This window comes from Pseudophryne corroboree, chromosome 6 (assembly GCF_028390025.1).
Source record: "Pseudophryne corroboree isolate aPseCor3 chromosome 6, aPseCor3.hap2, whole genome shotgun sequence".
Taxonomy (NCBI): domain Eukaryota; kingdom Metazoa; phylum Chordata; class Amphibia; order Anura; family Myobatrachidae; genus Pseudophryne; species Pseudophryne corroboree.
The window spans coordinates 110,533,976-110,559,998 of NC_086449.1; the positions used below are offsets into that span (position 1 = coordinate 110,533,976).

The following is a 26,023-nucleotide window of genomic DNA, read 5'->3' on the forward strand; positions in this document are numbered from 1 at the left end:
CGGCCCTATCTATATTCTTCCCGAGGGAATTGGCTTCTCTCCCAGAAGTCCAGACGTTTGTGAAGGGAGTGCTGCACATCCAGCCCCCCTTTGTGCCCCCAGTGGCACCTTGGGATCTTAACGTGGTGTTAAGTATCCTGAAATCTCACTGGTTTGAACCTCTTCAAACAGTCGATTTAAAATTTCTCACGTGGAAGGTGGTCATGTTATTGGCCTTGGCATCTGCAAGGCGGGTGTCAGAACTGGTGGCCTTGTCCTACAAGAGCCCCTATTTGATTTTCCATGCGGATAGAGCTGAATTGAGGACGCGTCCTCAATTTTTGCCTAAGGTGGCTTCTTCATTTCATATGAACCAACCTATTGTGGTGCCTGTGGCTACGAGGGACTGGGAGGACTCCAAGTCCCTGGATGTAGTCAGGGCCTTAAAGATTTATGTAGCCAGGACGGCTAGGGTTAGGAAAACAGAGACTCTGTTTGTCCTGTGTGCGGCCAACAAGATTGGCGCTCCTGCTTCTAAGCAGACTAATGCTCGCTGGATCTGTAACACGATTCAGCAGGCTCATTCTACGGCTGGATTGCCGTTACCAAATTCTGTGAAGGCCCATTCCACTAGGAAGGTGGGCTCGTCTTGGGCGGCTGCCCGAGGCGTCTCGGCATTACAGCTTTGCCGAGCAGCTACTTGGTCGGGTTCAAACACGTTTGCAAAATTCTACAAGTTTGATACCCTGGCTGATGAGGACCTTGCGTTTGCTCAGTCGGTTCTGCAGAGTCATCCGCACTCTCCCGCCAGTTCTGGAGCTTTGGTATAATCCCCATGGTCCTCACGGAGTCCCCAGCATCCTCTAGGACGTAAGAGAAAATAAGATTTTAAACCTACCGGTAAATCTTTTTCTCCTAGTCCGTAGAGGATGCTGGGCGCCCGTCCCAGTGCGGACTAAATCTGCAAGACTTGTATATAGTTGTTGCTTACATAAGGGTTATGTTACAGTTGTGATCGGTCTTTGACTGATACTGTTTTTTGTTCATACTGTTAACTGGTTGCGTATATTCCAGGTTATATGGTATGATTGGTGTGGGCTGGTATGAATCTTGGGGGTTGTTCCGAGTTGTTCGCTCATTATTTTTTTGTCGCAACGGAGCGAATAGTCGCTAATGCGCATGCGCAATGTCCGCAGTGCGACTGCGCCAAGTAAATTTGCTATGCAGTTAGGAATTTTACTCACGGCATTACGAGGTTTTTTCTTCGTTCTGGTGATCGTAATGTGATTGACCGGAAGTGGGTGTTTCTGGGCGGAAACAGGCCGTTTTATGGGTGTGTGTGAAAAAACGCTACAGTTTCTGGGAAAAACGCGGGAGTGGCTGGAGAAACGGGGGAGTGTCTGGACGAACGCTGGGTGTGTTTGTGACGTCAAACCAGGAACGACAAGCACTGAACTGATCGCAGATGCCGAGTAAGTGTGGAGCTACTCAGAAACTGCTAAGAAGTGTCTATTCGCAATTCTGCTAATCTTTCGTTCGCAATTTTGCTAAACTAAAATTCACTCCCAGTAGGCGACGGCTTAGCGTGTGCAAAGCTGCTAAAAGCAGCTTGCGAGCGAACAACTCGGAATGACCACCCTTGCCCTTAGATTAACAAAATCCTTTCCTCACATTGGGGGTAATTCCAAGTTGATCGCAGCAGGAATTTTTTTTAGCAGTTGGGCAAAACCATGTGCACTGCAGGGGAGGCAGATATAACATGTGCAGAAAGAGTTAGATTTGGGTGTTTTATTTTGTTTCTGTGCAGGGTAAATACTGGCTGCTTTATTTTTACACTGCAAATTAGATTGCAGATTGAACACACCACACCCAAATCTAACTCTCTCTGCACATGTTATATCTGCCTCCCCTGCAGTGCACATAGTTTTGCCCAATTGCTAACAAACTTGAGGCTGCGATCAACTCAGAATTACCCCCCATTGTCCATCTCCTCTGGGCACAGTTCTCTAACTGAGGTCTGGAGGAGGGGCATAGAGGGAGGAGCCGGTGCACACCCATACTAAAAGTTCTTTATAGTGCCCATGTCTCCTGCGGAGCCTGTCTATACCCCATGGTCCTTACGGAGTCCCCAGCATCCTCTACGGACTAGGAGAAAAAGATTTACCGGTAGGTTTAAAATCTTATTTTCTGGCAAATGCTTGATGGGCTGGCAGAGCAGCACAGCTTCCTGACGCTCGGCCACCTGCATACAGAGACACAGGGAGGGGGAAGGGGGGTTGCCGCAAGGCCAGGCCCCCTTGACTCGTGCACTCCCCCTTAAGCAGTGACTATGCCTTCTTTTGTGCGCAAGGGGGAGGGGGACATTTGCTAAGGGGGACATTTACTGAGGGGGACATTTACTAAGCAGTGATAAAAGTGGAGAAGTGAACCAGTGGAGAAGTTGCCCATGGCAACCGATCAGCATTGACATAACATTTATAATTTGCATACTATAAAAGTATACAGAGTAGCTGATTGGATGCCATAGGTAACTTCTCCACTGGCTCACTTCTCCACTTTTATCACTGCTTGGTAAAAGACCCCTGAGTTTGCAACCACATTTGCGACATGCCTGCGACACTCCCATATCACATCTGTCAGGCGGAATATCTTTGTGCGTCAGTGACTGTCTCCCAGTCACTGCACAATAAATTCCAGAGTCAGTGCGGCTCAATCAGTCCTGTGGCTCTGTATGCAGACACCACGGGACACATGCACTGTTAGTGATTTAGGTGCATGCACAGTCGCAAACACATCTTTAAAGTACATGAACATAGGCATTGCCTGCGACTCAGAATCACCCCAATATGATACACTGGGCTAAACATATTTCTAACCAGAGTGGCATTTCTCCCATGGTGACCAATCAGAGCGAAGCCGGTAGCATTGCTGGTGTTTTTTTATTTTTCCTGTTTTTCTGTGGACACAAGTGGACACAAGCCTGGCACACAGAAGGCCAATTCTGCTTCGGCCCTATATGCACAATGCAGATCAGTCTGGTTTTACACCAGTGCACTCAGGTGTTCCGCCCAGTGTATACGCTTCCCTCCCAGTACCATCACAAAATAGAAATATACCTACAGTAGGTGTAAGGTGGAAAACTATGAAGCACTGCTAAAAAGTGTAAATGTCTCGTCTAAGTCCATCCTCCTAATTTATTACCTGTCCTTTCATTACATAAACGTTTCTTCTAAACTACTGCTCCGTGTATACTTATTTATGGATTTAAAAAAATGATGAGTGAGAGGACACTTTTACTGTCTTCATTACCGAGCAGGATGCTCACTGCACTGCTGTCCACTTTGCATGCAGTCAGTTGGCCCTGTGTCTTTCTAGCAGTGACGTGCGGTGGGGTGACACATAGCCTTTTAGCTCACCGCACGTCGCTGCTTTCTAGGTGGCACTGAAGCTTAATTTATGAGTGGTGGCCATAGGATTATATATTCATTGCCAACCACTAGTGTAGAATATCAGTGCAAATCCATAGCTGGCAACAGTTGTATGTGATATTAATGGCGACTATTGAACAAAAAATAAGATTTTAAACCTACTGGTAAATCTTTTTCTCCTAGTCCGTAGAGGATGCTGGGGACTCCGTAAGGACCATGGGGTATAGACGGCTCCGCAGGAGACATGGGCACTGTAAAGCTTTAGAATGGGTGTGCACTGGCTCCTCCCTCTATGCCCCTCCTCCAGACCTCAGTTAGGACTGTGCCCAGAGGAGACTGACAGTACGAGGAAAATAATTTTGTTATCTAAGGGCGAGATACACACCAGCCCACACCATACACACCGTACAACGTGGTATACAATAACCAGTTAACAGTATGAATAAAAACAGCATCAGCCATAGGGGGTAATTCCAAATTGATCGCAGCAGGACATTTTTTAGCAGTTGGGCAAAACCATTTGCACTGCAGGGGGGGGCAGATATAACATTTGCAGAGAGAGTTAGATTTGGGTGGGTTATTTTGTTTCTGTGCAGGGTAAATAATGGCTGCTTTACTTTTACACTGCAATTTAGATTGCAGATTTAACTCACCACACCCAAATCTAACTCTCTCTGCACATGTTATATCTGCCTCCCCTGCAGTGCACATGGTTTTGCCCAACTGCTAAAAGATTTCCTGCTGCGATCAACTTGGAATTACTCCCATAGGCCGATCTCAACTGTAACTTAACCCTTAAGTATGCAATAACTATATACAAGTCTTGCAGAATGTTTCCGCACTAGGACGGGCGCCCAGCATCCTCTACGGACTAGGAGAAAAAGATTTACCGGTAGGTTTAAATTCTTACGTCCTAGAGAATGCTGGGGACTCCGTAAGGACCATGGGTTTTATACCAAAGCTCCAGAACGGGCGGAAGAGTGCGGACGACTCTGCAGTACCGACTGAGCAAACACGAGGTCCTCATCAGCCAGGGTATCAAACTTATAGAATTTTTCAAAAGTGTTTGAACCCGACCAAGTAGCTGCTCGGCACAATTGTAATGCCGAGACGCCTCGGGCATCCGCCCAAGAAGAGCCCATCCTCCTAGTGAAATGGGCCTTTTCTGAATTTGGTACCGGCAAACCAGCCGTAAAATTAACCTGCTGAATCGTGTTACCGATCCAGCTAGCAATAGTCTGCTTAGAAGCAGGAGCGCCAACCTTGTTGGCTGCCTACAGGACAAACAGTGCATCTGTTTTCCTAACCATAGCCGTTCTGGCTAAATAAAACTTTAAGGCCCTGACTACAACAAGGGCCTGGAATTCTCCTAGTCACCCGTAGCCACAGGCACCACCATAGGTTGGTTTACATGCAATAACGAAACCACTTTAGGCAGTCCTTGAGGACGAGTCCTCAACCCTGCTCGATCCGAATGGAAAATCAGATAGGGGCTATTGTGAGACAAGGCCGCCAACTCGGACACCCGCCTCGCAGATGCCAAGGCCAATAACATGACCACTCTCCAAGTGAGAAACTTCAATTTAACTGTTTGAAGCGGTTCAAACTATTGTGACTTAAGGAAACTCAACACCACGTTAAGGTCACATGGTGCCACTGGGGGCACAAAAAGAGGTTGGATGTGTAACGCTCTTTTTACCAAAGTCTGGACTTCTGTGAGAGAAGCCATCTCCTTCTGAAAGAATATGGATAAGGCAGAAATCTGCACCTTAATTGAGCCTAACTTTAGGCCCATATCCACTCCTGTCTGAAGAACATGGAGAAAACGTCCTAGTTGGAAATCCTCAGTAGGAACCTCCTTGGCTTCACACCAAGACACATATTTTCTCCATATACGGTGATGGTGCTTCGCCGTAACATCTTTTAATAAGAGTAGGAACGACCTCCTCTGGAATACCCTTTTCAGCTAGGATATGGTGTTCAACCGCCATGCCGTCAAACGTAACCGCAGTAAGTTTTGGAACCCGTACGGCCCCTGTAGTAGCAGGTTCTACCTGTGAGGAAGGGGCCACGGATCTTCTGAGAGCAGTCCCTGAAGATCTGCATACCAGGCCCTTCGAGGCCAATCTGGAACAATGAGTATCGTCTGCACTCTTGTTTGTAATATGATTCTCAATTTGAGATGAGAGGAAGTGGAGGGAGCACATAGACCGACTGAACACCCACGGTGTCACCAGGTGTTAGGCGCCGAGGGTCCGCCCGTCAGTGCGGCCCGGCGCCTAGCAACTAGGGACGCCGCAAGCAGACAGCCGCCGGCTCCCTAGCAACGCTAGACGCCGGGCGCACGGAGCCGCTTAGACCATAGCAACGGGGACGCCACTGTCGGACCGCGTTCCCCGTTGCTAGGTCTAATTAATCAGGTCAAATTGTATCCTGGCCGTGCAGCATGCAGCTGCACGGCATAATTATGATTACCCTGTCTGGATCCGGATTGGAGGGTTTCCTAATAAAAGCACTCTCAGGACTTCTCACAGACGCCGGTGTTAGCTTCCTGTTGGCTGTGTCAGTTACAGAGAGTTTCCAGTCCTGCTCAATTCGGTTGTTCCTGTCCTCAGTGATCCAGTACTCGGAATTTGTCATCTATTCCTGGAGTCCTACCGAGCACCTTTAACATCCTGTGGTGTTCGTGAGTCGCGGCGTAGCCGTGTGTTGCGGCTTGACCGCTTACTATTTATTATTTAGTTTTATTGTGTTCCGGAGCTTTTGCGGAGGATTCCGCTCCCACAAGTCCACTCTGGTATCCAGCGGTGCTGGATAGGAGTAACGGATCAGTGGATCTTTGGTTGTCCTTTTCCCTGGCGGTTTGTCCGCACATACTTTTGGTTAAGTTAGATAGCTTGTAACCCCTGGCCTGGTTGCTTAGTCAGAGGGCCCCTTGTTATCACCCTGTCTCGGATTTCCCTTTGTCTCCCATTAAGACCTGAGGGGGCATCGGGGTTGGGCAGACATAATCCGCCCTTCGAACGCGGCTGCCATGGGCTCAAGCAACCATAGTCTCGCAGGGGATTTCTGATAACACGGGCGAGACAACGGAGTTAGGGCGCCAGGGGTTACTAGGCTTCCCTGTTCCCGTAACCAGCATATCTTTCCAGTACTCAGACCTCTGCCATAAGATCTCATCTGGTCTGGAGTACGGGAATCATAACATTAACACCGGCCATACTAAAATTTAAAATTAACAGGAGTTAATTTTTTCCCTTATTCAGTTGGGAGATTTGTCAGCCTCATGAATCCCACCGGTGTTGGGCCAAATCCGGGCCAGCTTTTAGTTAGCCAGATTCAAGAGCTTACTCAGATGGTTCAGGATCTGTCCCTTCGGGTGAGGTCACAGGAAGATCTGTTACGGACTTCCCCGAGGGTCATTCCTGAACCAAAAATGCATCTGCCTGACCGTTTTTCTGGGGATAGAAAGCAGTTTTTTAATTTTAAAGAGTCTTGTAAACTGTATTTTCATTTAAGACCAGTCTCCTCAGGTACGGAATCTCAGCGGGTAGGAATTATTATTTCTCTGCTACAGGGGGATCCTCAGACCTGGGCTTTTGGTTTAAAGACAGACGATCCAGCTTTATTGTCTGTAGACGCCTTTCTGGGGTCCTTAGGGCTTTTGTATGACGACCCTGATAGAGAGGCATCCGCCGAGAGTCAGTTGCGTGCTCTCAGACAGGGTAGGAATCCCGCAGAGATTTATTGTACGGAGTTTCGCCGTTGGTCGAACGACTGTGGATGGAATGACCCAGCCCTGCGCAGTCAGTTTCGCCTCGGCTTATCTGAGTCTATAAAAGACAGTCTCCTTCAGTATCCCGCTCCTGAGACTCTCGATAAACTCATGGAGCTCTCTATTAAGATTGATCGTCGTCTCAGGGAGCGGAGGGCTGAAAAAGGAGCATCTGTCGGGTCTACTCCTTGTGTTTTTTCCATTCCTGTGGACATTGAGGAGCCCATGCAGATAGGCCTCTCCAAACTGTCTCCTGAAGAAAGAACCAGAAGGCAAAATTCTGGTCTTTGTTTATACTGTGGGGGTAAGGGACATTTTGCCCGTAGTTGTCCGAACAAGTCGGGAAACGCCTCGACCAAGTGAGTTGTGAGGGGGTTCACTTTGGTTTACAGCTTATCTCCTCAAATAATTCACTGTTAGTTCCAGCTAAAGTTTCCTTTGGCAGCCTCTGTTCCTCGGTCTCGGCTTTTGTGGACAGTGGAGCTGCAGGGAACTTTATGGATTTAACATGGGCCAAGGCCTTAGGTATTCCTCAGTTAGCCTTGGGTAGGTGTATCACCATGCATGGTTTAGATGGGAGTCCCTTGTCCAATGGGGTTATTTCTCTCTGTACACCTTCTGTTCTTCTTTCGGTAGGAGCTCTGCATTCTGAAAAGATTGAGTTTTTCCTTACCCATTGCCCAGCAGTTCCTGTGGTTCTGGGTCACCCTTGGCTGGCCTTTCATAATCCCATCATTGATTGGCAGTTGGGGGAGATCTTACAATGGGGTACCATCTGTAATAAAGAATGTATTACGCTTCCCATCAGAATTGCTGCTGTCATTCCCGCACCCATTCCTGTGGAATACCAGGATTTTGTTGATGTATTTTCCAAGGGCAATGCGGATATTCTGCCTCCCCATAGGCCTTATGATTGTGCTATTGAGTTATTTCCTGGTGCCACTTTGCCTAAAGGAAGGTTATATGCATTGTCCGGACCTGAAACTGTGGCCATGAATGAGTATGTTAAAGAAAGCCTAGGGAAAGGATTTATCAGGCCATCTAAATCCCCTTTAAGTGCAGGCTTCTTCTTCGTGGAGAAGAAGGATGGATCACTCAGACCTTGCATTGACTTTAGAGCCTTGAATAAAATCTCAGTAAAGAATACTTACCCTTTGCCGCTGATTTCTGTCCTCTTTGATCAGCTACGTTCGGCTGTGATTTTTTCTAAGATTGACCTAAGAGGAGCATATAACCTCATCAGAATCAAGTCAGGGGATGAGTGGAAAACGGCATTCAGTACTCAGTCAGGCCACTATGAGTATCTGGTTATGCCATTCGGCCTGTCCAACGCTCCGGCAGTTTTCCAGGATCTCATTAACGATGTGCTCCGTGAATTTCTTGGAAGATTCGTTGTAGTCTACTTAGACGATATTTTGATATATTCTGACTCTATAGAACAACATGTTACCCAGGTGCGTCAGGTTCTAAAAAAATTACGTGAAAATCACCTATATGCCAAGCTGGAGAAGTGTGAATTTCATGTCACGGAGGTATCCTTTTTAGGGTACATTATTTCCCCTCGGGGATTCTGTATGGAACCAAAGAAGCTCCAAGCCATCCTTAGTTGGGCGCAACCCACCAATTTAAAAGCAATTCAGCGCTTTTTAGGGTTTGCGAATTACTATAGAAGATTTATTCACTCTTTCTCTGACCTAGTTGCTCCCATTGTGGCACTGACTAAAAAGGGAGCAGATCCTACCAACTGGTCACGTGAAGCGGAGTTGTCTTTTCAGGCCTTGAAACAAGCCTTTGTCTCAGCCCCTGTCCTCAGACATCCCAACCCAGAATTGCCTTTCATTGTTGAGGTCGATGCCTCGGAGGTTGGAGTAGGGGCTATCCTGTCTCAGAAGGATCCGGATTCCCTGGAATTACATCCTTGTGCCTTTATGTCCAGGAAATTCTCATCTGCTGAATCCAACTACGATGTTGGTAACCGGGAATTACTGGCTATTAAATGGGCTTTCGAGGAGTGGAGACATTGGCTTGAAGGAGCCACTCATACCATTTCGGTTTTGACTGATCACAAAAATCTTCAATACATTGAATCAGCTAAACGGCTGAATGCCCGGCAAGCTCGTTGGGCTTTATTTTTTACTCGTTTCAAGTTCATTATCACCTTCAGGCCAGGTTCCAAGAACACCAAGGCAGATGCCCTGTCACGCAGTTTTCTTCCAGTTCAAGACAACAGTCCTGTTACTCCCATACTTCCGTCTTCAGTCATTCGGGCAGGCCTCACACAGGATTTATTTACCCAGTTGAAGCAGCTTCAACATCAAGCTCCTGGTATTACTCCTGCTGGTCGTCTTTTTGTCCCCGAGTTTTTGAGAGCAACGGTTTTGACGGAGTTTCACGATAGCAAAGTTGCCGGGCATCCGGGGATCGCTAAAACTTTTGAATTAGTTTCCCGCTCGGTATGGTGGCCTGGTCTTTCCAAAGACATTAAGGAATTTGTTTTTTCTTGTCAGGTCTGTGCACAGCATAAGGTTCCCCGTTCCTTGCCTATCGGTCAACTTTTGCCCTTGAATGTTCCTCTTAGGCCATGGTCTCATATTTCCATGGATTTTGTGGTGGACCTTCCTCTGTCAGCCGGATGCCGAGTCATATGGGTGGTAGTGGACCGTTTTAGCAAAATGGCCCATTTTATTGCTCTTCCCCGATTGCCATCTGCCCAGGGATTGGCAGTCTTGTTCCTCCGCCATGTTTTCAGACTCCATGGGTTACCCACTGATATTGTTTCTGATCGGGGTCCACAATTCATTGCACAATTTTGGAAGTCTTTTTGTGCCTCATTGAAGATGAAATTATCTTTAACGTCTGGCTACCATCCCCAATCCAACGGGCAGACTGAGCGAGTCAATCAATCATTAAAACAATATTTGCGTTTGTACTCGGCCAAACTCCAAAATGACTGGTCTGAGTTTCTTCCGTTAGCAGAGTTTGCTTACAACAATGCCTGTCATTCCTCCACTAATGTATCTCCATTTTTTACAGTTTTTGGTTTTCACCCCAGAGCTAATTCCTTTTTTCAACATTCCTCTGTCTCCTCACTGACCTTGACCTCTCATCTCAAACTCATTTGGAGAAAAGTGCACCTGGCTCTCAGAAAAGCGGCATTTCGGGAGAAAATTTTTTCTGACAGGCTCCGGCGGCCGTGCACTTTTAAAGTTGGAGATAGGGTATGGTTGTCGACTCGCAACATTAAACTTCGACAAACCTCAGCCAGATTGGGTCCTAAATTTATTGGACCATTTCATATTATCAAAAAAGTCAATCCAGTGGCTTTCCGGTTACGGTTACCAAAAACTTTACGGATCGGAAATACCTTCCATTGCTCCTTGTTAAAACCATATGTTTCGTCCAGTAAATTTCCTCGCAAGATCTCTCAGGGGAAATCACCAATAGACGTACAGGGTCAGCAGGAGTTCTTAGTGGAGAAGGTTCTCGATTCCAAGTTGTCCCGGGGTCGGCTTTATTTTTTGGTACATTGGAGAGGTTATGGTCCAGAAGAAAGGTCTTGGGTCCTGGACCGAGGATCTCCATGCCCCGAGGCTCAAAAGGGCATTTTTTCGAGAATTTCCTCAAAAACCTGGCCTTAGGGGTTCCTTGACCCCTCCTCAAGGGGGGGGTACTGTTAGGCGCCGAGGGTCCGCCCGTCAGTGCGGCCCGGCGCCTAGCAACTAGGGATGCCGCAAGCAGACAGCCACCGGCTCCCTAGCAACGCTAGATGCCGGGCGCACGGAGCCACTTAGACCATAGCAACGGGGACGCCACTGTCGGACCGCGTTCCCCGTTGCTAGGTCTAATTAATCAGGTCAAATTGTATCCTGGCCGTGCAGCATGCAGCTGCACGGCATAATTATGATTACCCTGTCTGGATCCGGATTGGAGGGTTTCCTAATAAAAGCACTCTCAGGACTTCTCACAGACGCCGGTGTTAGCTTCCTGTTGGCTGTGTCAGTTACAGAGAGTTTCCAGTCCTGCTCAATTCGGTTGTTCCTGTCCTCAGTGATCCAGTACTCGGAATTTGTCATCTATTCCTGGAGTCCTACCGAGCACCTTTAACATCCTGTGGTGTTCGTGAGTCGCGGCGTAGCCGTGTGTTGCGGCTTGACCGCTTACTATTTATTATTTAGTTTTATTGTGTTCCGGAGCTTTTGCGGAGGATTCCGCTCCCACAAGTCCACTCTGGTATCCAGCGGTGCTGGATAGGAGTAACGGATCAGTGGATCTTTGGTTGTCCTTTTCCCTGGCGGTTTGTCCGCACATACTTTTGGTTAAGTTAGATAGCTTGTAACCCCTGGCCTGGTTGCTTAGTCAGAGGGCCCCTTGTTATCACCCTGTCTCGGATTTCCCTTTGTCTCCCATTAAGACCTGAGGGGGCATCGGGGTTGGGCAGACATAATCCGCCCTTCGAACGCGGCTGCCATGGGCTCAAGCAACCATAGTCTCGCAGGGGATTTCTGATAACACGGGCGAGACAACGGAGTTAGGGCGCCAGGGGTTACTAGGCTTCCCTGTTCCCGTAACCAGCATATCTTTCCAGTACTCAGACCTCTGCCATAAGATCTCATCTGGTCTGGAGTACGGGAATCATAACACCAGGGCGTCCACCGCCGCTGCCTGAGGGTCTCTCGACCTGGAACAATACGTCCGAATCTTCCTGTTGAGGCGTGATGCCCTCATGTCTATATGAGGAAGTCCTCAACGACTTTTCCCCATTGTAAAGACTTCCTGATGAAGTCCCCACTCTCTTAGATGGAGATTGTGTCCTCTGTAATGAAGACCTCTGACAGAGCGCTTACCTGCTTTTTCGCCCCGCGAAGAATCCTGGTGGCTTCTGTCATTTCTGCTCTGCTTTTTGTCCCGCCCTGGCGGTTCGCCTGCGTCACTGCCGCAACGTTGTCTGACTGGATCAGAACAGGCAGGATTGCGAAGAAAATTCTCTGCTTGTTTGAGGCTGTTGCAAATGGCCCTCAATTTCAGCACATTCATGTGTGGGTAAGCCTCTTGGCCTGACCATATTTTCTGAACATTGTTTCCCTGTGTGACTGCTCCCCATCCTCGGAGGCTCGCGTCCGTAGTCACAAGAACCCAATCTTGAATGCCGAACCTGCGACCCTCTAGAAGGTGAGCACACTGGAGCCACCACAGGGGGGGGGGGGAGAGAGAGAGACTGGCCCGGGGGGACCGGGCTCCGATGTTTGTGACGGCGGGACCCTGACCACATGTCTAGAAGATCCCACCGAAAGGTCCGCGTGGAATGGCCTCGTATGCCGCCACCATCCTTCCTAATAAATGAGTGCATTTAGTCTCTGACCATGTTCTGGAGTACTTGGGCTTTTTCCTCTGGGAGAAAGACCTTTTGATTTTCTATGTCCAGAATCATGTCCAAAAACGGCAGTCGAGTTGTTGGAACCAACTGTGACGTTGGTAGATTTAGGATCCCGCCGTGTTGTTGTAGTATTCTCAGGGAGAGAGATACGCTTTGTAATAATTTTCCCCTTGAACTTGCCTTTACCAGGAGATCGTCCAAGTATGGGATAAATGTGACGCCTTGCTTACGCAGGATCACCATCATGTCCGCCATTAACTTGTCGGATGTGGGAATAACAATCCTGTACCGCGAATCTTAGATACGCCTGATGAGGAGGATAAATGGGGACATGAAGGTATGCATCCTTTATGTCAAGTGACACCATAAAACCTCCCCTTCCAGGCTGGAGATCACTGCCCGGAGAGATTCCATCTCAAATTTGAACCTTTTCAGATATAGGTTCAGGGATTTTAGATTCAGAATGGGCCTGACCGAGCCATCCAGTTTCGGGACCACAACAAAAGCTTGAATAAAACCCCTTCCCCTGTAGAAGGGGAACTTTGATAATCACATACTGATGATATAGTTTCTGTAAGGTAGCTGCCACTGTTTCCCTCTCTGAGGAGGAAACTGGCAAGACCGATTTGAAAAATCGGTGAGGAGGCACATCTTCGAAATCTAATTTGCATCCCTGGGATACATTTTTACCGCCCAAGGATCCAAGTCCGACTGAACCCAGACTTGTCTGAAGAGTCGAAGACGTGCCCCCACCGGCGCGGGCTCCCTCAGCGGATCCCCCGCGTCATGTAGTGGATTTTGTAGAGGACGGGGTGGACTCTTGTCCCTGGGAAATAGCCGTAGCTGGTGTTCTTTTCCCTCTACCTCCACCTCTGGCGAGGTGAACCCTTTCTGAACTTATGCGACCGAAGGGACTGCATTTGATATTGCCGTGTTTTCTTTTCCTGTGGGGGAACATAAGGCAAAAGAGTAGATTTACTCGCGGTCGCTGTGGTTACCAGATCTGCGAGGTCCTTCCCAAACAAAACTTCACCTTTGTAAGGCAAAGTCTTTTTTTTTTTTTTTTTTTAAACAGCATACCTGTCCCTTGGCAGGTCCACAGGGACCGTCTAACAGAGATCTCCATGGCATTGGCTCTTGAACCCAACAGCCCAATATCACTCGCAGCTTCTCTCATATATTATGCTGCATCTTTAATGTGACCCAAGGTCACCAAAATGGTATCTTTTTCTAGGGTGTCAATGTCAGATGACAAGTTATCTGCCCGTGCTGCAACTGCGCAACCCATCCATGCCGACGCTACTGCCGGCCTTAGTATGGCACCCGTATGTATAAATTGATTTTAAGGTAGTTTCCTGACTGCAATCAGCAGGACTCTTAAGGGCTGCCGTATGAGGGGAAGGTAGCGCCTCCCTTTTTTCGACAAGCGCGTAAATGCCTTGTCCACCGTGGGCGAGTATTCCCACCGTAACCTGTCCTGGGTGGAAAGGTTACACCATAATATTTTCTTGGGAATCTGCAGTTTCTTATCTGGTGTTTCCCAAGCTTTTCAAACAGGGCTATCCGCACGCGAGATGGGGGAAAAGTTACCTCAGGATTCTTTCCCTTAAACATGCCGACCTTTGTGTCAGAGACAGAAAGGTCCTCAGTGATATGCAAAACATCTTTAATTGTTACAATCATATATTGAATACACTTGTCCACCCTTGGGTGCAACTTAGCATCATCACCGTCGACACTGGAGTCAGAATCCGTGTCGGTATTGGTGTCTACTACCTGTGAAAAGGGACGGTTCTGCGACCCCGAAGGGCCCTGTGACACAGTAAAAGCTATGGATTGACTCCCTGCTTTAATCCTTGGACTCCGCTTTGTCTAAACTTTGTAATAAAGTCACATTAGCATTTAAAACGTTCCACATATTCATTCACTCAGGTGTCGGCGCCGCCGACGGAGACACCACAATCATCTGCTCTGCCTCCTCCCTATATGAGCCTTCCACCTCAGACATGTCGACCCAGACGTACTGACATCCCCACACACACAGGGATACCTAATATAATGGGGACTGACCCACCATAAGGCCCTTAGGAGAGACAGAGAGAGTATGCCAGCACACACCTAGCACCACTGTATACTGAGACCAAAAAAAACAGTCTGTCAGCGCTTTTTATTACAAGTGTAAAACACCACATATTTGCACCAATAAATGTGCCCCCCCCCCCCCCCCCCCCTCGTTTTGACCCTCTGTATTAACTAACAGCAGGGAAGAGTCCGGGGCCGCTTCTCTGTATGCTGAGGAGAAAAAATGGCGCTGGTTAGTGCTGGAGGAAACAAGCTCCGCCCCCCGACGGAGGGCTTCGTTCCCGCTCTAAATGTTTATACTGGCGGAGGATTCTGAAATATATAACCTTTATAGTGTATATAAGTACTTTGCCAGTGTTATGTGAGGTATATTAATGCTGCCCAGGGCGCCCCCCCCCCTGCGCCCTGCACCCTTACTGTGGTGCCTGTGTGTGTGAGCTGGGAGCAATGGCGCGCAGCGTTACCACTGCGCGTTACCTCATGAAGATCTGAAGTCTTCTGCCGCCTTTGAAGTCTTCTTTCTTCTTATACTCACCCGGCTTCTATTTTCCGGCTCTGTGAGGAGGACGGCGGCGCGGCTCTGGGACGAACTACAGGGTGGCACCTGTGTTCCGACTCCCTCTGGAGCTAATGGTGTCCAGTAGCCTAAGAAGCAGAGCCTATCATTTAAGTAGGCCTGCTTCTCTCCCCTCAGTCCCACGAAGCAGGGAGCCTGTTGCCAGCAGTGCTCCCTGAAAATAATAAACCTAACACAAAAGCTTTTTCAGAGAAACTCAGGTGAGCTCCCCTGCAGTGCATCCAGTCTCCACTGGGCACAGGAACTAACTGAGGTCTGGAGGAGGGGCATAGAGGGAGGAGCCAGTGCACACCCATTCTAAAGCTTTACAGTGCCCATGTCTCCTGCGGAGCCGTCTATACCCCATGGTCCTTACAGAGTCCCCAGCATCCTCTAGGACGTAAGAGAAATCATTTAAGTGTCATACCTACAGTATGTTAGAACGGGTCATTGTATGAGACATGCAGATATCTCCTGCGCTAATGTCCCCTCATATACCACCAGTCTCCTAATAGATTTGTATGAATGTGCTATGTATCAAGCCCATTTGGATCACTCCGGCCCTCAGAGTTTGCATGCGTGACCAAAGTTCGGGAGCGGATGGAATGTACATGTATGAAGTCTTTCTCACATGCATTATATAACACGTTCATCTTTGCAGGGATACCGTGTTCATGCAAGCACGGTCTCTGCTTGACCTATTTTATGCAGGATAATAAACTAAACAACGTTACTTTATTCCTTCTGTATGGAGAGAAAATTGAAGCAACACCACAGTTATTGATACATATGCCGCTAAAGAGTAGAAAAGATCAAAGTTACCTTCACATTATTATATTGATTCTTTGTTTCAGAATCTAAATTTCCATCAGAAACAGCATCTGTAACTAAAAAGAACATAAAGTAATCCTGTATTATAAAAGCCAAGTCTGCTCCTCACCTCTGTTATGTGCGCTGGTGGCCACAAGAGGCCGCCACATAGACCAAATTACTCCTTTGTGTGCTGGAAGCGGATACAGCTCAAAGTGAAAGTAATACTACAGGGAGATGTTACAGTCTCCTTCCTCACACTTGCTGCATACTGAGAGAAGGGGCTGGGGAGAGAGAGAGAGAGTGGGGGTAGGGGCAGATAGGGACTAGGAAAGAAAGAAAGAGGGTTGGGGCAGATAGGGAATGGGGAAAAGGATGGGGTAGGAGCACATAGGGCATGGGTTGGGTTAGATAGGGACTGGGAAGAGAATGGAGTGGTAGGAGCAGATAGGGACTAGGGAAGAGAGAGAGGGAGAGGGAGGGGCTGGGGTGGATAGGGAATGGCGAGAGAGAAATGCAGATTTTTTTCAATATAGTCACCGTTGTGGTGCCGGCACTGGCCACATACACATACTTCCTATGTACACGGCACCGCCCACCATATACTGTCCCTATATACACTGCACCCCCATCCTCTTCCATATTCTGCACCGTTTATATATATATATATATATATATATACACACACACTGCATATACAGGGCACCCCCCTCCACCATATACTGCTTCTACCATGTAACCCTCCTCCATATAAAATGCTGTAACCCCAGGTTACTTTTAAATGCTGTAACCCCAGGTTGATTTGGGGAGCCATGTCATCTGCTGGTGTTCGTCAACTGTGCTTTAATAAGTCCAGAGTCAACGCAGCCATCTACCAGGACATTTTAGAGCACTTCATGCTTCCTTCAGTAGACAAGCTTTATGGAGATGCTGACTTCATTTTCCAGCAGGACTTGTCACCTGCCCACACAGCCAAAAGTGCCAAAACCTGGTTCAATGACCGTGGGATTACTGTGCTGGATTGTCCGGCAAACTCGGCTGACCTGAACCCCATAGAGAATCTATGGGGCATTGCCAAGAGAAAGATGAGAGACATGAGACCGAACAATGCAAAAGAGCTGAAGGCCGCTATTGAAGCATCCAGGTCTTCCATAACACCTCAGCAGTGCCACAGGCTGAAAGAATCCATGCCACGCCGCATTGAGGCAGTAATTCTAGCAAAAGGGGCCCAAACCAAGTACGGAGTACATATGCATGATTATACTTTTCAGAGGGTCGACAATTTTGTATTTAAAATCCTTTTTTTATTGATTTTATGTAATGTTCTAATTTTCTGAGATTTTGGATTTGGGGTTTTCTTAAGACACAATCATCAACATTATAACAAATAGAGGCTTGAAATATCTCACATAGCATGTAATGAGTCTATATAATAAATCAGTTTCACCTTTTAAGTTGAATTACTAAAATAAATGAACTTTTGAACGATATTCTAATTTTCTGAGTTTCGCCTGTATGTTTGCTTATGTAGGGAGACATTGGGGCACATAGTGTATAGGGTATACATGCCCACATGGCTCTGGCCACACCCACACAGACAGTACTGGTCACAGTTCCTCTTCTTCTCAGTATAGGCCCTTGAAAAATTTCAGCTCCAGGCCCATGTGGCCCTTAATCCGGCCCTGGCACCAGGGACACGTGTGGCCACTTACCAGCATGGGGGAGAAGGCAGATAACCGGCTCAGTTGTTGTAGATATACTATGTGCTGGCGGAGGGTCGGGGTCCTGTGCTCACTCCTTCCACACCCTGCACAGGCCATGCCCAGACCCTTCCGGCCAGCTGCTGCTGGCTACTGGTGACCTCTACCCCAAGGCTGGCCGGAAGCTGTGCCGGGACTGGAGAGCTTACATGTGCCAGTACTGGTGTATATAGTGCAGCATCATTATAGTCTGCCCATTACAGATATGCAGCATCTATTAATATAAAATGCTAACGCTACATACAGACACTCACACATACTGACATGACAGAGCCCCGGCTCCCAGCAGCAGGGCTTCCAGAAACACGGCAGCTCCTGTGAGAGCAGCGACCACCCCCATATAATCTGGCCATGGTGTCCGTCATTTTGACAGGCTTTACCAGTATACTGTGTGTATATATATATATATATATATATATATATATATACATACACACACACATATATATATATATATATATACAAACCTCACAACTTTTCATTTTTGTAAAGAGGGATACACAAAGCCGCGAGCGCTCCCGGAAAAGGGGCATGGCCTAAGAAAATGGGGCGTGGCTTCGCGGAGGACACACAATTGTGAGCCACGTCCCGTTTTCGTCACTGAGGGGGCATGCCAGCGCTCTTTGAGCCAAGACTTCTTGGTGGAGGCCCCACTCTCCAGGATGGAGATCGTGTTTGCTGAGGAAGTCTGCTTCCCAGTTGTCTACTCCCGGAATGAAAATTGCAGACAGAGCCTTTACATGTCTTTCTGCCCAGAGGAGGATCTTCGTCACCTCTGCCATTGCCGCTCTGCTTTTCGTTCCGCCCTGTCTGTTTATGTACGCGACTGCTGTTGTATTGTCCGACTGGATCTGCACGGAATGATCTTGAAGAAGATGTACCGCTTGTTGAAGGCCGCTGTAAATGGCTCTCAATTCCAGCACGTTTATGTGAAGGCAGGCTTCCTGACTTGACCATTTTCCTTGGAAGCTTTCTCCCTGAGTGACAGCTCCCCAGCCTTGGAGACTTGCATCCGTGGTTACCAGGACCCAGTCCTGAATCCTGAACCTGCGTCCCTCAGGTGAGAACTGTGTAGCCACCACAGGAGCAAAATCCTGGCTTTTGACGACAGGATTATCTTCCGGTGCATGTGTAGGTGGGATCCCGACCACTTGTCCAACAGGTCCCACTGGAATACCCTGGCATGGAACCTGCCAAACTGTATGACCTCGTAGGCCGCCACCATCTTCCCCAACAACCAAATGCACTGATGGATCGACACACTCGATGGTTTCAATATCTGTTTTACCATGTTCTGGATTTCCAGAGCCTTTCCCACCGGAAGAAATACTCTCTGAACTTCTGTGTCCAGAATCATCCCGAGAAAAGACAATCTTGTCGTCGGTTCCAACTGTGACTTTGGATAATATATGATCCAACCGTGTTGTTGGAGTATTGACAGAGAGAGTGTGATGTTTTGTAACAACTGCTCCCTGGATCTCGCCTTTATCAGGAGATCGTCTAGATAAGGAATTATATTGACTCCTTTTTGACGCAGGAGAACCATCATCTCTGCCATCACCTTGGTGAATACCCTCGGCGACGTGGAGAGACCGAAAGGTAACGTCTGGAATTGGTAATGGCAATCCTGAACCGCGAATCTCAGATAAGCCTGGTGAGGAGGATAAATGGGAACATGCAGGTAAGCATCTTTTATGTCTACAGACACCATGTAGTCCCCCCTCCTCCAGACTGGAAATCACTGCCCTCAGTGATTCCATTTTGAACTTGAATCGTTTCAAGTAGAGATTCAGATTTTTCAGGTTTAGGATCGGTCTGACCTAGCCGTCCGGCTTCGGAACTACAAAAAGGCTTGAATAAAACCCCTCCCCTTGTTGTGACAAAGGTACCAGGACTATGACCTGATCCTGACATAATTTTTGGATTGCCGCTGTTACTGCTTCCCTTTCTGGAAGATTAGCTGGCATGGTCGATTTTAAAAATCGGCATGGGGGAACGTCTTGAAACTCCAGCTTGTATCCCTGGGACACTATTTGCAACACCCAGGGATCAGGGCCAGACAGAATCCAACCTTGGCTGAACAGTTTGAGACGTGCCCCCACCCAAGCGGCCTCCCGCAAAGGAGCCCCAGTGTCATGCTGAAGATTTGGCAGAAGTAGGGGTAGATTTCTGCTCCTGGTAACCTGAAGCTGCTGTGGACTTCTTTCCCTTTCCCCTTCCCCTACCCACAAAGAAGGGGGAATCTCTGGCTTTTTTGTATTTATTGGGCCGAAAGGACTGCATGTGCGGGTGATATGTCTTTTTTGCCGGTGCAGGTGCAGAGGGCAAAAATGTCGACTTACCTGCGGTAGCCGCCGAGACTAACGCATCCAGTCCATCGCCAAATAAGGCCTCACCTTTATATAGGAGAGCCTCCATATTTCTTTTGGAATCTGCATCCGCGTTCCACTGGCGAATCCACAACGCCTGCCGAGCCGATACTGCCATGGTAGCGGCTTGTGAACTCAAGAGTCCAATATCTTTCATCGCTTCTAGCATGTATGCGGCAGCGTCTTTGATATTCCCTAACTTAAGGAGTATCTCATCTTTATCAATCGTGTCAATTTCTGATGATACGCTTTCTGACCAGTTTTCAATAGTGCGACTCACCCACGCGCAAGCAATTGTGGGCCTGAGCAGCGTACCATTGGCAACAAAAATGGATTCAATGTAGTTTCCATCTTTCGGTCTGCCGGCTCTTTTAGTGAAGCCGTGCCAGGTGCATGGAGAATAATGCTGCTTTCACATCGCAAAACCTGCTTTTGAAACGGTTCTTTAAACGGTTCTTAAAACGGGTCTGAGCAGTTAAACCCCCTTCACATCGCATGTTGTAACCAGTATATTACCATTTCAACACCGTTTTGGTAGCTTTCACACTGAACCCGTTTCACCCATACAAAAGAGTGGTTGTCATTTTAAATTAGTGATGTGCACCGGACATTTTTCGGGTTTTGTGTTTTGGTTTTGGATTCGGTTCCGCGGCCGTGTTTTGGATTCGGACGCGTTTTGGCAAAACCTCCCTGAAAATTTTTTGTCGGATTCGGGTGTGTTTTGGATTCGTTTTTTTTTTACAAAAACCCCTCAAAAACAGCTTAAATTATAGAATTTGGGGGTCATTTTGATCCCATAGTATTATTAACCTCAATAACCATAATTTCCACTCATTTTCAGTCTATTCTGAACACCTCACACCTCACAATATTATTTTTAGTCCTAAAATTTGCACCGAGGTCGCTGGATGGCTAAGCTAAGCGACCCAAGTGGCCGACACAAACACCTGGCCCATCTAGGAGTGGCACTGCAGTGTCAGGCAGGATGGCACTTCAAAAAAATTGTCCCCAAACAGCACATGATGCAAAGAAAAAAAGAGGCGCACCAAGGTCGCTGTGTGACTAAGCTAAGCGACACAAGTGGCCGACACAAACACCTGGCCCATCTAGGAGTGGCACTGCAGTGTCAGGCAGGATGGCACTTCAAAAAAATTGTCCCCAAACAGCACATGATGCAAAGAAAAATGAAAGAAAAAAGAGGTGCAAGATGGAATTGTCCTTGGGCCCTCCCACCCACCCTTATGTTGTATAAACAGGACATGCACACTTTAACGAAGCCATCATTTCAGCGACAAGGTCTGCCACACGACTGTGACTGAAATGACTGGTTGGTTTGGGCCCCCACCAAAAAAAGAAGCAATCAATCTTTCTGTTATGCAAACCAGTGCCTGCAGGAATGTACTGGTGTCTGAACTGTTATGCACACCAGTGCCTGCAGGAATGTCTGGTGTTTGAACTGTTATGCACACCAGTGCCTGCAGGAATGTACTGGTGTCTGAACGGATAGGGATGCAAAACAAATGAACTTACAGACAGACTGTGGAATATGACATTACGTACACAGAAGGTGATAGGGTAACAAAATAAACACAAAGTGAACAGAGAAGCCCAGAGGCTAAGAAACTGGGTGTCTCCCTAGTATTAGTAATGCTCAGATGGAAAAAGCAAGATGTTGTGTTTTAATACGTAGAGAACCCGAAATGCTGTTGCTAAGGGCAACAGCAAAACCCTAAAGGGTTACCAACGGGTGTGGCAGTAAACTCCTTGGTCAAAGATGGAATGATAGACACAAGGAGAGTCTCCACAATCCTAATCCTCACTTGCAGTGCACAGGTTCAGCTTACTGCCACTAAACTGACACCTGAACTCCTTGCACAGTGAGACAGGATTTAGGCAGGCAAATCTGAGAATACAGCCGCAAACTTGTTAAGTTCACAGAGTAGCAAAAGAACCCCAGCAAGTTAAACGACTGACTCCAGTCTTACTGCTAGGTCTGGATTGGCAGAGTGTAGTACCAAATCCCCAGGCCTATTTGCAGTAAGCAACAACAAATACAAAGCTACACAGTACTGGCTAACTTTCAGGAACTGACTAACCAACAAAGATTCAGCAGCATCTGCTTAACCTGAGAAGAGGCCTTATATAGCAGGTGCTGTCCACGCCCCACTCAGACCTCACAGACTGTGAGCTCAAAAACCAGCACCGGATCCCCTGCCGTGCACAGAGCCTGTAACCACTGCACAGCAAAAGACCCGAACCGGAGTATCAGCTGCGCTCAGGTTACTCCGCTAGCACTTGTCTCCCGGTTGCCATGACGACGTGGCAGCACAGGGCAGGAGACCCTAACAGTACCCCCCCTCTGACGAGGGGTCAAAGAACCCCTACCACCGGGTTTATCGGGGAACTGCGAGAAGAAAGAGCGTATCAGTCTGGGGGCATGAAGATCACAACTGCGCACCCATGACCGCTCCTCCGGGCCATACCCCTTCCAGTGCACCAAAAATGACAGCCGACCCCGAACCATCTTGGAGTCAAGAATCCTTTCAACAACAAACTCCCTCTGGCCACGTATCAGAAGAGGGGAAGGTCTTCCACTGGAAGAAGGATTACTAATCGCCCGTTTTAAAAGGGAACAATGAAATGTTTTATTGATACCCAAAGAACGGGGCAGATCTAACTGAAATGCCACCGGATTGATAACCCTGGTGATCTTATAAGGGCCGATGAACCGGGGGCCTAACTTATGAGATGGCTGTCTCAACTTCAAATTCTTGGTAGACAACCAGACGAAGTCTCCTAATTTGTAGCTGCAGGGTCTTTTCCGCTTATCAAAAACCCTTTTGGTCACTAATGACACAGACACAAGGGCTTTCTTCACTTTCCTCCAAATACCTCTAAGGACCGAAACCACAGAGGAACCACCAGGCGTGGAGTCCAGGGGGTCAAAAGAATTGGCCTTAGGATGATGCCCATACACACAAAGGAAGGGAGAGATCCCTGTAGCAGAGTGAGCCGCGTTGTTATAGGCAAACTCCGCCATGGACAGATGAGCAACCCAGTCAGTCTGACACTTGGAGACATAACACCTGAGGAACTGCTCCAAGGACTGGTTCACCCTTTCAGTCTGCCCATTAGACTGCGGATGGTAGCCTGACGACAAGCTGACAGAAATCTGGAGATCGGAACAAAATGCCCTCCAGAATTTAGCCACAAACTGGGATCCGCGGTCAGAGACCACATCAAGTGGCAACCCGTGGAGACGCACAACATGCAGCATAAATAATTCAGACAGGCGTCTGGCCGATGGCAGCCCAACCAGTGGAACGAAGTGCGCCATCTTCGAAAACCTGTCAACGACAACCCAGATGGCTGTCATCCCCGAGGATTTGGGCAAGTCCACCACAAAATCCATTGAAATGTGGGTCCATGGCTTAGATGGGATAGAGAGTGGATGTAATGGGCCAACAGGAACCCCTCTAGGAGTCTTATTTCGGGCACAGATGTCACATGCCTGAACCCACTGATCCACATCCTTAGCCACCGAGGGCCACCACACCGCCCTAGATAGCAACTCCCGAGTTCTGGCAATACCCGGGTGACCTGCCGACTTCTTGGCATGGAATTCCAGGAACACTCGCTGTCTTAACCTAGGAGGCACAAACAAAAGACCTACCGGAAGGTCTGGAGGAGCCTGCTCCTGTGCTCTAAGGACTAATGATAAGAGGTCCTGGGTAATGCCCACTTTAATACATGATGGGGACACAATGGGCAACGGCTCCTCGGTGGTCTCCTGGATTGGAGCAAAACTCAGCGAGAGCGCATCAGCCTTGATGTTTTTTGACCCAGGGCGATATGTTATCAAAAAATTAAAGCGAGCAAAAAACAAAGCCCATCGTGACTGCCTGGCATTGAGACGCTTCGCTGACTCTAAATATGCCAGATTCTTATGGTCGGTGAGAATTGAGACCACAAACTTAGCCCCCTCAAGCCAGTGTCTCCACTCCTCGAGTGCATCCTTAATAGCTAACAATTCCCGGTTACCCACGTCATAATTCATCTCGGCAGGCGAAAATTTACGGGAAAAGTAAGCACAGGGATGAAGGCGATTATCAGACACTCCCATCTGAGAGAGCACTGCCCCAATACCCATCTCAGAGGCATCCACCTCCACCACAAAAGGACGCTCTGGATCTGGGTGTCGCAGCACCTTGGCCGAGACAAATGCCCTTTTGAGACGGGCAAAAGCCGCTTTGGCCTCACAAGACCAGTGAGCAACATCCGCCCCTTTCTTAGTGAGTGCCACCAAGGGCGCCACTATAGATGAAAATCCAGCGATAAATCGTCTATAAAAATTTGCAAAGCCCAGGAAACGCTGAAGCGCCTTCAAACTAGTGGGCTGCACCCAATCCAGGACTGCCTGTACCTTGGAACCCTCCATTTGGAAACCTTCTGGGGAGATAATATATCCTAGAAATGCGATTTGCTGAACTTCAAATTCGCACTTCTCCAGCTTCGCCCCAAGCCGGTGGTCTCTGAGTTTCTGGAGGACTAAGCGTACATGCTTCCGATGTTCCTCCAGGGAATGGGAGAAGATTAGGATGTCATCTAAGTATACAACTAAGAATCTATCCAAATATTCCCTGAGTACATCATTCATGAAATCCTGGAAGACTGCCGGGGCATTACAGAGCCCAAAAGGCATCACCAAATATTCATAATGCCCTGAGTGGGTATTAAAGGCAGTCTTCCATTCATCCCCCTCTCTTATTCGGATTAGATTGTACGCACCGCGTAGGTCAATCTTAGAAAAAATGGTGGCAGTACGAAGCTGGTCAAACAAGACCGAAATGAGAGGCAGTGGGTATGAGTTTTTAATCGTGATACGGTTCAATTCCCTGAAGTCGATGCAGGGTCACAACGAACCGTACTTTTTACCCACGAAGAAGAACCCCGACCCAACTGGAGACTGTGAAGGTCTGATAAATCCCTTAGCCAAGTTCTCCTGAATGTACTCTGCCATAGCCTGAGTCTCAGGACGTGACAGGGAGTACAACCTGCTCTTGGGAAGCTTAGCATTTGGCAATAAATCAATGGCACAGTCATAGGGGCGATGGGGAGGTAGTACCTCTGCAACTTTTTTGGAGAACACGTCCGCAAAATCTGCATAACACCCTGGCAATCCTGGCAAACTTAGCTGCGAGAGCCTGACTGGAAGGCTCAAGCAACTCCTGAAACAATCAGTACCCCAACTAAGAATCTCCCCAGAGACCCAGTCAAATTGAGGATTGTGTGCCCTTAACCAGGGTAACCCCAACACCAATGGGGCAAAAGTACAGACAGTCACATAAAAGGACAATTTTTCAGAGTGTGTGGCTCCAATAAACAAAGAAATCTGGCTAGTGCAAGAGGTAATTTTACCTTGGGATAATGGTTTCCCGTTTAACCCACAAATCTCAATTTCCGATGCCAAGGGTACTAAGGGAACAGAGTGTTTTTGGGCGAATTGGCGGTCCATAAAAACCCCGTCGGCCCCACTGTCCACAAAGGCCTCAGTCTTGACAGTTTGACCGAGGATCTTCAAGGTCACCGGAATGATAAAAGTCTTCTTGGGAAATTCTGACTTCTGGCCTGACAGGATATTTCCCATCACCCTCAGGCCCTGAAGTTTTCCGGCTTTTCTGGGCATGATACTACCACATGACCTTTATTCCCACAGTACAAACACAACCCCTGCTGTCTCCTCCGCGTCTTGTCAGGGTCATCATACAACATGCCCAGTGCTGTAAAAAAAGCATCAACACTTTTAAGCGACGGACAGTCATGCTGCAACCCATATGCCCAGACCTGTGGGTCTCCTTGTAGCAAGGAAATCACTATGCCCACCCGCTGA

General features: G+C 48.0%; 1 protein-coding gene across 1 annotated transcript in view; it reads right to left on the reverse strand.

Annotated features, from left to right (window-relative positions):
* The window catches only part of RASAL3 (RAS protein activator like 3), a 150,907-nt gene that overhangs the window by 83,365 nt on the left and 41,519 nt on the right, over positions 1–26,023 (reverse strand). The window contains exon 4 of the mRNA XM_063931662.1: positions 16,017–16,081. Within this exon, the coding sequence (XP_063787732.1) occupies positions 16,017–16,081 (65 nt within the window). The remainder of the gene's footprint in view (positions 1–16,016; positions 16,082–26,023) is intronic.